A 14,798-nucleotide genomic window follows, 5' to 3' on the forward strand; every position below is an offset into this window, starting at 1 on the left:
ATCCTGTGTATTCTTTTCATAAGGCTGGCTTTCAATGGCTAGGGTTATAACGAGTGGCATGGCAAGGGCAACGCATATATATCACATGCCGTGTTTTGTTTACCATAGGCATTTTTATTATGTCTATTTGTCCCAAGTCCAAGGCATTACCTGTGCTGCCAAGTCCTTTGGGACAGCTTTAGCTGCAGGGTGGGGGCAAGCAGAGATTCACACCTTTGCTCTGCTCACCCTGAAAAATTGCTAGCAGCTGCAGATTGCCTCTATGCCCTGGCACTGGAAGCGACTGCTTGAATCTGTGAGCTGCTGCGTCATTGCATAATTGGGCTGTAAGCCTCGTTCTCTGAGGAAATGTTGTCTAGATAATTATGAGTAGCTTCTTCAGAGCCAAATTGCCCCCTGGATGAAATTGGAATCAATGCACAGTCTTCTTCTTACAGGCCAGCATCATGAAAGGAAAAAGCTGATGGACTGGCGCTGTCATAAATACATCCATCTCCCCCAAAGTGGGACAATGGTGCCTGTACGAGGTAAAAGTAGTCAGATACAACAATAATAAATAGGGATTAAAAACAACAACAATAGGTACAATTCCCTTTAAACCTAATTCACAACACCAACTAATTACCCGCAGCATACTTAAAGTACTGTGATGCCATGACTTCCCCCAAAGACTCCTGGGAACTGTAGTTTGTTAAGGGTGCGGAGAGATTGTTAGAAGAAACACACACACCCAACAGAGCTGCAATTTCTAACAAAGCACATAGCGAAACCCATGACTGCTAAAGTAGTATAACAGTGATATACCAGAAGAGAGATACAATACTTACTTAAAGCGACTTGCAAAAAATTAATATCTTGGACACCACTTCGACTAACTGCATGGAAAAGGAATTAAGGCTGCAATGCTAACAACACACTTGCTAGGGAGTAAGCCCCATTGACCACAGTGCAGTCTACTTCTGAGTAAACCCACTGGACAACTACAAACCCACAGTCTACCTGAAAGGTAAAGGTAAAGGGACCTGTAACCATTAGGTCCAGTCACAGACAACTCTGGGGTTGTGGCACTCATCTCGCTTAACTGGCCGAGGGAGGGTCATGTGGCCAGCATGACTAAGCCACTTCTGGCGAACCAGAGCAGCGCATGGAAATGCCGTTTACCTTCCCACTGGAGTGGTACCTATTTATCTACTTGCACTTGGACGTGCTTTTGAACTGCTAGGTTGGCAGGAGCAGGGACCGAGCAATGGGAGCTCACCCCGTCGCGGGGAGTCGAACCGCCGACCTTCTGATCGGCAAGCCTAGGCTCTGTGGTTTAGACCACAGCGCCACCCGCGTCCTGCTAAAGTGGTATAAGAATGCTTTAAATGTATGGTGTGTTCCTAACAACATGGACTACTAAGGGAAATAAGTGTCTTTCATTGGATTTCAGAAAATTATTTGGCTGCATCACCATGCTTCAGTGTGATCCCATTGAAAAGGTCCCTTGATCTTCATTTCCACCCTTAAAAATAAATGCTCAACTTTGGAGGTTAGGGGAGAATAAAGATATGATCCCCTTAAGCAATGGGTTGATGAGATGACAATACTCGCAACATGTAAACGGACAACTTATATACACGGGATTTGTTTGGACAATTATATTGACATTTGGAACAAGTTTATACAGAATATAGTAGGTTATCAATAACCATATATGTATTAGGACAGGGGTGAGCAACCTTTTACAGCCATGGGCCAGCACACCGTCCCTCAAACTTTGTGGGGGGCCGGACTATATTTTGAAAATAAAAATGAACGATTTCCTATGCCCCACAAATAACCCAGAGATGCATTTTAAATAAAAGCACACATTCTACTCATGTAAAAACACCAGCCAGGCCCCACAAATAACCCAGAGATGCATTTTAAATAAAAGCACACATTCTACTCATGTAAAAATGTAGCCTTATTGCAGGCCTTTCCTCTAACCTTGGGTTCTTTGTTGCACCCGGGGGGGGGTGAGGGAGGAAGGAGTCAAAAAAGACACTGAGGATTTGAAATAGAGAAAGAGTTTTTTTTATTCCTGTCATTTAGAATGGCAGGAAGGCACCCGCCTGATAATTCACAGTGAACTGCACCGAGCATCAGTTGCATACAGTTTATATAATCTTCAAACCCCTCTTTCCCCCTCCCCAGGAATCTGTGCACGTCACAGCCTTAGTATCATCCTTGAAAATTCCTGTTCTTACAATCTTATCTTTAGGCCAAAAGGTCACTTAGCGTTGAGTTCGTTCCTGGTGCCTACCTGTCTCCTTGAGTGGGCCCCTCTTGATCTATTCCTTTCCTGGCTTAATATGCCAGTAAGGAATGCACTACTAATCAAGGTTCATATCTATCAGAAAAGTTTTCATCTAAACAGTTTGCAGAAAAGCTTTTACTTAAAGGGTTTCAGCCTTGAGTTCATTATTGGGTGAAAGTTCATGTCTCACACTCTTATCTCAAAGTGAGGGTTAAGCAGCCCCTGGCTGCCCCTGGTACCTCCCGCCTTTCCCTCCAACCGGCAGGACCATCCATCAAAGAATTATCCTGTCTCTGGCTATCTGGCAACTCTCACATCCCTCGGCCAGGAATTCCTGTGCCATCCAGGGAAGGGGCGCTCCAGGGAAGGGGCGCTTTTCATTGATTAATGATATGCCAGCGAAGAAAGGTATGCACTAACAGAATAAGTTGCACAAAGAGAGCTTACAGAAAAAGCAAAATATTATACCAATAACCTAAAAAAGGCCAGGCAAATAGTATCAAATAACAGGGGCCAAAGTTTTACAAACTCAGGTAAAGTCTAAATACCATTTATAGAGAGGCTAGGAATGCTACACATCAGTAGAAGCTACATGTCAAATAAAAGAACTTTAAAAACGTTAGAGAGAGAGAAAGAATCTCAGTTTAAAAGGACTTAAAAGGGAGAAAGAAGGAAGGTAAAAAAAGGGGACTTAAGAGAGACTTACATAGGAAAAGGAAAGTCAATTAAAAGGACTTAATTGCATAGGGAACAAGGTAAAAGGGGAACTTACACCAGGCTTTCCAGGAGGCTTTCAATATATAATCACAGAATAGAATCATAGGGTTGGAAGAGACCACAAGGGCCATCCAGTCCAACCCCCTGCCAAGCAGGAAACATCATCAAAGCATGCCTGACAAATGGCTGTCAAGTCTCTGCTTAAAGACCTCCAAAGAAGGAGTCTCTCCTTGGTAGCAAATTAAAATACTGTCTTTCAGAAGAAGAATCTACCTGTATTCAGGGAGGAGGGTCTCTTTCTTTTCCAGAAAAGGAAGATTTTCAGCCCAGAAATCCAGTTCAAAATTAAAAGCTCTCTCTCTCTCTCTGTTCAGAGACTGTCCTTCAGAGAAAACCAAATGCGCGGCTCTGAGCCACTAAAAAAAACCTGACTTTCAGTTCAGCGAAAGTTGAAAGCTCTAGCCAAAAAGAATCCTCCACTGCCATGCAGTACCAGGAGAAAGAGATAAGGGGAGGAGAAGGGGAGGAAGCCCCCTCCCTTAGCTGCCCACTTCTGGATTAACAGTATGTCAGTAAAGAATGCATTAGCAGACAAGCTCTTAGCTAAAAACTTTTTTTTTCAACTTATACAGAGAGAGAGAAAGCTAACCAAGAAAGCTTGGTTACAAACAGACTTATAAACTTATAAACTAGAGAATTAAAACTCTCCCTCTTCAAAAACACCAGGCAGGCCCCACAAATAACCCAGAGATGCATTTTAAATAAAAGGACACATTCTACTCATGTAAAAAACACCAGGCAGGCCCCACAAATAACCCAGAGATGCATTTTAAATAAAAGGACACATTCTACTCATGTAAAAACACACTGATTCCCGGACCATCCGTGGGCCTGAATTGAGAAGGCGATTGGGCCGCATCCGGCCCACGGGCCTTAGGTTGCCTACCCCTGTATTAGGAAATAATACTATTTATATATCTATATAATAATTATGTAAATGTTATATTTAGTGCATTATATTCTTTTTTTCTTATTGTATCTTTGCACTATCTTTCTCTTTTGTTTTTCATTTATTTATTTTCTATAGCTGAAATTCTTTTAATAAAATATTTTTTTAAAAAACGAAACTGTGGAGGTGAAGGGATAGTTACATGGGACAGGGCCTTTTTGGTCATGGCACCCAGGCTTTAGAACTCCTTCCCATGAGAGCCCCATTCCTAGTCTTTCAGGCGCCATGTAAAACACTGTAGGTTTAGTGGGCCTTTGGAAAATAAGGTTAGTTTTTGTCTGCTGTATTTTATCCTGCTGGTTATATTCTGTCTCCTGACTGGTGTGTGTGTGTGTGTGTATGCATATGTGTTTGGGTGTGTATGCCAATTTCCAATATTATATGTTCTTCAATATTTTGCGAGCTGCTTGGAATGTTGCTTTTCCTTTCCTTTCCATATTTTGTATGCTACTGTCTCCTTTAATATGTGTACAGTGCCTAGAAGCTTTTAGGCGCTTCGGAAATAAATAACCACCGCCATCATCTTGGTAGATGTTTTGCTGAGCAAAAGTCAGCGGTGTGCAGGGGTTAACCTTGACATAAGCAATTTTGCTCACTGCAAAGCCTGACATCTTGCAAGAAGTTGGTGCCTACATTGAACGGATTACAAAGGAACTAGTTGGTATTCATGTGCTGCCAGCATAGCCCCCCCAGAGAGTGTGGGGGGGGGGGGAACTCAGCAAAGGCAAGCAGTGACTGCCACAGACTTGTAAACATCAAAAACGATTTGGGCTTCTGTGTGCAAAGGAAGGGAGGCGATCCACAGAGAGGGTTCTTCCTGAATTACATTTGACAGAAACGAGTTCCTATCTGAGTAACTCAAACCAAGCCCACAGCCCGCCTCTCTGTCCCCCAGCGATGCTGCTCCAGTATGATTAACCCACTACAAGGTTTCCTCAGGTGTTCTGTCATCTCCAATTCATTGCCCAGGCTCAGAGCTTTCTCGCTGCGCACTGTGTCCCCGCCAAAGAAGGAAATATTGCTTGTGCCATTTCCTCACACGATTCAGTTCAAAGCTTGCCAGGTCTGAAGAGTAAATTTCTTGGGGAACCCACCAGAGGTGGGCTGTCCTTGAATCCTCTGAAGTACTTTTGACTTTCTTGCTCACTCAATCTAGCTCCTCATCACAACAACATCCCGTGCTGTGGTGCACTGAACCTCAATGTTCTTATAGATGAATTCGTGGAGGATAAAGCTACCCATGGTTATGTTCCACCTCCGCTGTTGGAGGCAGCAATGCTTCTGAAAGCCAGTTGCTGGAAACAGCAGAACGGGGAAGTGTTGCTTTGCTCAGGTCCCGCTTTGGGGCTTACCGTAATCATCTGGTTGGCTGCTGTGAGAACAGGATGCTGGAGTAGATGGTCCAGTGGCCTGATCCACCATTATCATATTTTTGTGGGAATGAATTCCATTATTTAACTCTGTACAATGGGAAGAAGTACTTCTCTACGCCTGTCCTGAAGAATCTCTCCACATTGGCTTCATTGGAAGACCCCCCGATTCAAGTAATATGAAGGAGAGATTTAAAAATGTCTATTCACTTTCTCTACATCAACCGTAATTTAATACACCTCTGTCTTATCCCCCCCACATACTTTTTTCTAAACTGGAAAAAAGAAAATCCAAGCATTGCAACATTTCCTCTTAGTGGAGTTACTCCACCCCCCTTGACATTTTCTCAAAAAGGGCTGCACACTCAATAGTGCTATGGACATTATGAATGTACATAATTAGGGAAAGAACCCCATGAGTGTCGTGGTCAATCGCTGACACAATTCTCCATTGGCAGGTTGGTTACTGGAAAGATATGGAACAAGAGGAAGCGGCTGAAAAGACCAGGACAGAAGGAAATGAGTCGTCCATCATTCTGACAGGGCTTGAAGGCAACACATTATACCATCTGAGAGTGAAGGCGTACAACTCAGCGGGGTATGGACCACCCAGCAGTGCCGTCCGTGCCACCACCAAGAAATCTCGTAGGTTCCCAACTCCTCTTCTTCTCCTCATAATGTACAGCCCTAATAAGGCTTCCATTCCTTTCTCTTGCTCTTCCTTTCTTTGTGGGAGTAGATGCTGAATAACAAAATAGGGCTGCTGTGTTGTTTAGCTTCAGGAGCTCACTCCAAAGGATCTGTATTCCAAGGAGGACTGAGAGCATTTGAGATTCTCAGGAAGTTATCTTTCAGGGAAAATAAGGCTAACTGTTTTGGGCATGGAATAGGAAGGGGAGATGAAATGATCCAGGCTTTGTGGTAGGTATTGAAATGACACTTCTAGAACAAGAGTCTATGTCACTGAACCTGGTCTGGCTCTTTGGGTGCTTTCGCCCAATCTTCCAACATGTATTTCAAATCATTCTTTGTTTTTATCTTCCCTCTCAGCTCCTAGCCAAGCACCAAGCAACATTATGTGGATACAAGATGGCTCCCACGTTTCCTTGGGATGGGAACCTGTTAAACCTTTAGCAAATGAATCAGATGTCATGGGATACAAGGTCAGTTTCGACGTATCTACCATCTCGTTCTCTGGAGTGCTATGTTCTTTCATTCCTCTCTTTTTTCCTTTTCTCACACTGTGCATTGCAAGGCTCTTCAGCACTGAGAAGACAAAGTACCAAATTCGCAGGCCCCGATCCATGTGTCGGTTTCCATTAGCCAAGCCTGTATGTGCTTAGCATTGTTGAACAATTAGCAATTGCACTGTTCAGCTGTTCGTTGGGTAGGGCAAAATGTGGAGGGTTAATTCTAGCTCCTCCTCTCAAAAATAGCTGATCAGTGCTATTTGAAATTTCCGGAGCCATTAACCATAGTTTCCTGGTTGGGACAAAATGAGAAACCATGGTTTATGGAAGGTTTATTGGCTTGTTTGCACCTGCCATGACATAATCATCCAAGGGAAGGGTAGCCGATCAGCTCATTTTTTCTGAGCTAACGAAGCTAAGGTATTGTCAGAGACTGACTGGGCACTGAGGAGTGGTGGCTGGATACTGGTGAGTGGGTGCCAGGAGAAGGGGGGTTAGAGACTGACTTGGAAGAAGAGAGGAATGTAACAGCCTGGAGGGGAGAGGCAGAGGCAGGAGAAGCTGCAGGAATGGAGAGTGAAAAACAGGTGCAGGAGGAGGAGGAGGAGAAAGGTCGGGCTGGTGGAGAGTTAAGGGCTTCCACTGTCCACACCTTCTCCTCCTTCTCCCACCTCTCCTGGGCCACTGTCTCCCAGGACCAGAAGAGGATTGAAGCGGGAGGAGCAGAAGTAGGTTACATGCAAGTAGAGTCTTAGGCTGCTTGTGTGCAGCTCGGTTAGGGAAGATACATAAGCTGAGGTTAGGGTTAGGGTTAAGGTTAGGGTGATTTTTTTGTCACGGCAACTTCCTCATCAGGTGTGCACCTAGAAGTAGCTGAGAGACGTAGGACTGATGGACCTGCCTTTTCCTAACTTGTAAGTGCACTTTTGACAATAGAGAGTTAATTCCTTCATCTGGACCTTCCGTGCCTGACAGCGCCGTGGTGGATATAGGTGTGGAATCCCAGCAACTAGACTGCGAGTGGGGGTGGGGAATCGCTTGCATAGAACATGCCTGAGCATGTGGTTCCTCAACGCGTATGCACACAGAGGCCTGCTTCCACATGGGCATCAATGGAAGGTGGTTCTCTCAGAACTGCACCTTGACATGAAAAAGGAAACAGTTGAACCAGAGAGCCTGTAAGGATGGATGGCTCAACCCTACTTCCTTTCCTTCCACCCTCCAGTCGCCATCTATTTCCATGGAGTTCAAACAAAAGCACTATGTTTTTTAAGGACAACCCACCCATCACTTAAAAATCAAATTAAATACCTTTATACCTTAGTATATTTTGGATATGGTGATTGTCAACTGTGGATTATGAACTGAATAATATATGCTGCCTGATGCCGTTAAGGCCACCCTATTTGACTATTAATAGGAACAGACTGCAGTGAAATCCACACTAACGCTTCAATTTGACAGTGTTTGCAGTAGGATTTAAGGAAAGGCAGAAACATGAGGTGTTGTAAATGCCATTAAAATTAATATTTTCTTTATGGAGCAGAAGTGCAAATACTGAGATTTGTTATGATTGTGTTGGGGATATCAGCAATCTGTACTCGTAGTAGCATCTGGCTTCACTCTTCCAGTTTTGGTGCTTTGGAGAATGAGGAGCTCTTTACCCACATAAGTGGTTTGAAAATAATTATTGGATCACACAGTCCCCACAAAAAATGCAAATACACTGTTGCTCACACACGCATACACTTTTGCATGTACACCCAGTTGCAGTCTCAAATGCATATACAAATGTACATATACACTTTAGCCAAATGATCTCTCCCTCCCTCCCTCCCTCCCTCCCAGTGCCGGATTTACGTATAAACTAAACAAGCTATAGCTTAGGGACCCACTCTCTTGGGGGCCCCCAAAAAAATTAAAGGGGAAAAACCTGGATGAACATTTCCAAAATATAAGATAAAAAACAAATAAAATAAAACCTACATACAGCAACAGTATGTATTAATAGTTATTTCACTATTAATATACTTCTTAATTGTATTTCACTATTAGTAAACTTCTTAATTGTATTTCAGTTCAACAATTATTTTGATAAAATACACATTTTGTTATGTGCAAATGGCTTTAGATACCTATTAGGTCCATAAATTACCATATAGCATATATTCAACACAAAAAAACAGTGACAATTTGTTGTTGACAAAGGACAGCTGGAGATATCAAGGGCCCCATTACCTTCAGTAGCTTAGGGCTTCATCAAACCTAAATCCGGCCTCCCTCCCTCCCATTTAATACTTAGATACTTGCAACAGCACTCAAGACAACGTATGCACTCACTGTCCAGAAGACTCATATCTTACATTAATTGGACAAAGGGTAGCAGGGCAAGAACTTGCACGTGGTTCAAAGTTCAAGAACATTTTGCTTACTTGCAACCTCCCTCCTTTTCGTTTCCTGCCCATCTCCTCCTTACATCCTTGGTGAGTGCTCTGCCACTATTTTATCAATCACCATAAACCCTCTTTTCTAACTCTGGTTAGTATAAATTACAGTTAGCACTGATGGAAATCCCAGACGTGGGGGACCTGCAATTATCAGCCTGATTCCAACATTCAGTTTCATTGAATGGCATCAGATTATGAGGAGGGGGGACTTGTCTCTATCCACTCTTTTTATACCATGCATAATTTCATACACATTGTCCTTCTTACTTATTCTGTAAGCCCAATTCTCAGTTACTTTAACCCTTGCTTTCATTGCCATGTTCTTCATTGGATGCTAGATATTCTACAGCTGTTCATATTGTCCGCAGGTCTTGTTTAGGCAAGAAGGTGACAGCAACAGTCAAGTCATTGAAACACAGAAAACATCTGCAGTGGTGCTTCTCCCTGATGTCGGGGTGTATATCATAGAGGTCCGGGCAGTCAGTGAAGGAGGGGATGGGATGCCGAGCTCCCAAATCAGGGTACCATCTTTTTCAGGTAAGGAAGTGAAACGCACAGTTATTCTGTTGTCACCATTGTTGTACCACAGACCAGATGTGGCAAGCTTATCCATCTAAATTACACATGCTGCCTTATCAATGACCGATATATGAGATAGCATGGTTTCACTGTTGTTTGTTAAAGTGGCATGGATTCTTACATGTGATCTATATCTCAAGTTTTGCTTCCAGCATATTGAGCAAAGTCCTGGGGGGGGTCTTGGTCAGATTGTTATTCTGAAAGAATGTTTAAATTCTGATGTTGCAGCCTAAATAAAAGTCAAGTCAGTTGAGGACAACACCAACTATGTTGCCTCCTGGCTGACTTGGAAACATCTTGGGGTCAAACCACACGTGCATATGCCATGTTTGATATCTCATTGCTTATTTATTTGATGATTCTCCACTGATCAGGTGAATTCCCTCCACTGAAAAGACTGTGGGTTAAATGAGGTGAAAGCTTTTTCTACAGAGTTTTAGGTGCAACGGCTATTGCAGAAACATGAAAGTTCCCACACAGGCTATGGTCCTTTGCACCAGGGGTGCAGAAGTTTTTGATCCCTGGGGGTCTCATTCCCTGCTTGGCACTCTTCTGTGAGCCACATGGTGGATGGAAGCAAAAGCAAAGGTGGACAAGTGTTAATTTAGGGTTGTTTCTGAACACACACACACACACACACACACACACACACACACACACTTTCCCCCACAACAGTGGCTGGAAGTGGAAAACCCACCAATAATGCAATCCAGAGTTGTTGTTGTTTTTTGACAACAGCACCACATCAGCTTTTCCCTTGGAAAATATCTGGTCTAAACTTGTGCTCACATATTTCTCTGCTGAAACACCAACGAAAGGTCCAAAGTTCTGATATAAATCTCAGTTGGGTGTAAGAGTCCCACCAGAGTCCTCTTGTCAACAAAACATGAGTAAGAGAGAGTACTTCATAAAGAAAGAACATTACCTTCCTAGTTTGTTTACACAGCCTCAGCCAATAAAGGACCGACAGTGCTAATTTTAAAACCGAGGATGACATAGAGCATTGTTTACTGTTGCATTGATTAACAATAACTATTGTTACTTGATTAATAAGTATGCAAAGGACATGCATTTCAAATAAACAAAGGGAAGGTTATTTACTCTCAGAATTTCTTGCCGAATGCAAAGTTAATTGCATTTTATTAATTTATTTTACGTCTTGGCTTAGCAGAGCCATCCTACTTGGGGGGGGGGGGGGACAATCAGACCTGTTGTAATTAAAATGAATCTTCAATGTTGTCCCAGTAAGCCCACACTGACAAAATAATAATTTAAAAAAATGAATATTCTGGGTTGGATCAAAGAATTCCTTGTGCTGAATTTTTCAAGGTATTGGCGTGTTAAAATCACAGCAGATCATTGGGTTAGGGACTGCAAAATGCCAAAATCCGATAGGGAGTTACTACCTCATCGTGGATCACCATTCTATCTGGTATTCATTAGCTATGATTCCTGCATTTCAGGGGGTTAGATTAGACGACCCTTTGGGTCGCTTCCAACTCTACAGTTCTAAAATTCTGTGTTTCTGTCTCTTGTTTTGATTGTCCTAGGTGGAAAAGTCACAAGTTCTCAGTCAAGTCTACGTGCTTTCTCTACTTCGTCATCGACTGTAACGTTCCTTTTGGTACTAATGGTCCCGTCAACCTCGTGGTGAAGACAGACTGTGGACCTTTTCCTCATTCATCGTTCTGATTGCTTTAGCCTGATAACATCACTGGATGGAGTTCTGTATCCATGGAGGAAGCAGAAGACAAAGAGTCCAATGGTGAAAGACACGAGAAACACATATGGTGCACCAGGAAGAGTGTTGTGGGTGACAAATAATGCTAAAACAATTCATCAGGTTTCTTCTCTTCAGTTTCTTGTAAATGTCCTCTAGGGGGGAGGGGATATTTATTGCCCAACAGAGAAAATATGCAGATTGTACGAAATGAACTTTTGTAAGCAAATGAAAAAAAAAACCTGTCCAATGTTACTTTCCTTTTCTAATGCGTTTCTATATTAGCTGACACCAGTCTTGTATCATTAGTAGTTTAAATGGTGGCGTCTAGTACAGTACATCTATTTTGTTTGAGTTGTTATGGTTTGTTGTTTTTTTTTAAAGAAAAAAAGTTTGATAAATATTTGGAGTCAAAATTCCCCCTCCTTCTTTTCATAAGGCTGGTTTTATTGCTCCCCCCCCCTCAACTATTGGAAAGGCACAAGGGCAAGAGTCACATTATGTGGTCCCTTTTCTAAATCATTGTAGAAAATGTCACCTTTAAAAAAAAATGAACGAGGCAACATCAAGTTAGCAAACTATGGTAATTTTTTTATTGTTTTCCTGCTCTGTTTCTATTCTCAGGGCATGCGAGTCACTCTTTTTCACTGCAAGGTAATTTTTTAAGCAGCTCAGCAAAGAATGAAACGCAGCCGTATTATTTTTGCGCCAGCTATTGTCCACCTTAACAACAGAGAGGGAAAATGCTTATTTTCCAACAGCGAGAATATAGCTGATAGAGAATGCAAATGGCAATGAAACCATCGCCAGGCATTTAATCATAGCCTCCAGTCATTGCTAACTGGAAGTAAAAACAAAACAAACAAAAGCGAATGAATGCAAAGAGCTGTTATCCTCAAACAGCTGTCAATCTTTAGACCTTTATTTTTGTAGTCCATTTTTGTATGGCACTGTACTGTCTATATTTGGTGATTCAGCTGAAGGATATCAAGAAGCATTTCGAGATCGAAACAGGATGGTGTTGCCTGGATTTGCAGTCAAAAACGTGTACACTGTTCAAACAGGACAATGCCATGTTCAAAGCAACACTGGAATTAATGCAGTTAGACATTGTTTTCTAAACAAGTGGCCTTCAGCCTCTCCAGATCCAGAATATATCTTCAAATATAGGACTGGGCCCATTTTCAGTTCTTTGTCTTGCATTTTATTTTAGCATTGCTTTATCCATTTGTCTTTCAAGTTCCTTTATTTCTTTCTTTCCTTCCTTCCTTCCTCCCCCCTCCCCCCTTCTCCATCTTTCTGCGTCTGTCTACACTAAGGTTGTTATACCATATTGGTCTGACTCATATTACGTGAGCTATCGATACAAGTTTCTGAAGTATTCACCCACCATCCCTAACAAGAAATTTGGTTCCAACTTGCACTTCCTGAAACAGTATGCAAACCAGAAGGCACCTCTCCTTTGAAATTCACACCTCTGAATTTTGCAATGAGGTTCTGCGACAAAAAAAAATGCGTACCAAATAAAAAGTGTGCAAATACATTATAATGAAAAAAAGCATGCAAAAAATGAATTTTGTTGGGGGAAACTGATTGCAAAAAGCATATACATTGGCAAATCACAACAAATATATTGGGGGAAATGCACATTAAAATGCAGGCGATTTTTTGTGAGGACTCTTGGGAACTGAAGTTAAAAATGGAAAAATAAGCTGAATGTGACGGGTTTGCTAATCCCTATCCCTGACCATGGGTACCATCCAGGGCTTTTTTCCAGCTGGAACTCACTGAAACCTCTCAGGTGGGCACCATTGCCATTATAAGAGAAGAATGGAGGCGTTCATGGTGAGTTCCAGCACCTCTTTTTTCTAGAAAAGGAGCACGGGTACTATCACAGGTCACCATTTCTTGATTTAGGTTACTGTGTCCAGTCCAGTTAAGGGCTAGGACCATTGCTGCCAATTTTAATCCTAGAGATTATTCTGCAGTACCACACATTTCCGCATTTTTTTTCCAATTCAGAGTGAAGAGGCGTGTGTGCCTCTGCGTGTGTGCATGTACATCTGCTGAAGGTCTTTCATGACTGGAGCACCCAAGCCGAAATGCCTCTGCTCTTGTCTATGTTAAAACGCACATGTGGGTTTGCTCTAGGGTGGTGAATATGGTACAGGCAAGGAAGCAACTTTTAAGTTATATATGCTTGAAGGAATCTTACTGACGGCGCAAGTCAGAATATAGCCTGAGGTTGTCATATTTAGTCATGGAATTTGGGGAAACTGCCGGCACTAGATTCTTTGCAGAGGAAACTTGTATGGAATCTGGGGACTTCTGTTTATTTTGCTTTCTTTGGGGTATGTCCCACATAGGCTGGTGCCACTGTTTTTAAAAGGACAGACAGAATGCCAGATAACATCCACACCGTACATTTAAAGCATGTGACTTCTCCCCTCCAAGAACCCTGGGAACGGAAGGCTGTTAAGAGTGCTGGGAATTGTAGCTCTGAGAGGGAACTAGTTTCCAGAATTCTTGGGGGGAAGTCCTGTGCTTTAAGTGCGCTTTAAGTGTATGGCGCTGTGGGTTAAACCACAGAGCCTAGGGCTTGCTGATCAGAAGGTCGGCGGTTCGAATCCCCACGACAGGGTGAGCTCCCGTTGCTCAGTCCCAGCTCCTGCCCACCTAGCAGTTTGAAAGCACGTCAAAGTGCAAGTAGATAAATAGGTACCGCTCCGGCGGGAAGGTAAACGGCATTTCCGTGCAATGCTCTGGTTCGCCAGAAGCGGCTTTGTCATGCCGGTCACATGACCCGGAAGCTGTAGGCCGGCTTCCTCAGCCAGTAACGCGAGATGAGCGCCGCAACCCCAGAGTTGGACACGACTGGACCTAATGGTCAGGGGTCCCTTTACCTTTACCTAAATGTATGGTGCAGATATGATGTCAGGCAAAGTAAGATAAGTGTGCAGTGTCAGGTGGGTGTTTTGCTACATTCTATTACCACCCACCTTGGGAAATAAATGGAAGAGCATTTGCTTTCTGCCACCTCCCGATTTCATCTTTCTATGTATAACACTCCCTTAGAAACAGGTAGGGATCTGAAGAAGTGTGCATGCACACAAAAGCTCATTCCAAGAACAAACTTAGTTGGTCTCTAAGGTGCTACTGGAAGGATTTTATTATTATTATTGTTTTGTTTTGACTCCCTTAGAAAGGAGAGGAACAAGGACTTCTAAACCACTGCGACACCAAGACAATGGTTAGAATGAGCACTGTGGGTTTTAGAGGCAAGATAAAGACTTCCTCAGAGCCCTTTCTCGCTATATAAACCTCTAAGTCTAAAAAGCAGCAATTAATGAATCAATTGAAGGACATGCTGAAAGATGCGTGGGTGGGGTGGGAGGAGGAAGCAGCTGCCTCCGATGGTGAGCAAAGAGAGAGAATGTACTTCTACAGTGATAAAAAGAAAGGTCCATAACTTTAAAGCAGAAAAT

At 42.8% G+C, this 14,798-nt stretch overlaps 1 protein-coding gene across 2 annotated transcripts in view; it reads left to right on the forward strand.

Moving 5' to 3' along the window:
- The window catches only part of CNTN5 (contactin 5), a 619,322-nt gene extending 607,754 nt beyond the window's left edge, over nucleotides 1-11,568 (forward strand). For both annotated transcript variants that reach the window (XM_033146163.1, XM_033146162.1), the window contains exons 22-25: nucleotides 5,836-6,022; nucleotides 6,428-6,540; nucleotides 9,383-9,551; nucleotides 11,144-11,568. In XM_033146163.1, coding sequence (XP_033002054.1) covers nucleotides 5,836-6,022; nucleotides 6,428-6,540; nucleotides 9,383-9,551; nucleotides 11,144-11,247 — 573 coding nt within the window. In that variant the 3' untranslated portion in view covers nucleotides 11,248-11,568. The remainder of the gene's footprint in view (nucleotides 1-5,835; nucleotides 6,023-6,427; nucleotides 6,541-9,382; nucleotides 9,552-11,143) is intronic.
- The last annotated feature ends 3,230 nt before the right edge of the window (nucleotides 11,569-14,798 follow it).

Source organism: Lacerta agilis, chromosome 4, assembly GCF_009819535.1.
Source record: "Lacerta agilis isolate rLacAgi1 chromosome 4, rLacAgi1.pri, whole genome shotgun sequence".
NCBI lineage: Eukaryota > Metazoa > Chordata > Lepidosauria > Squamata > Lacertidae > Lacerta > Lacerta agilis.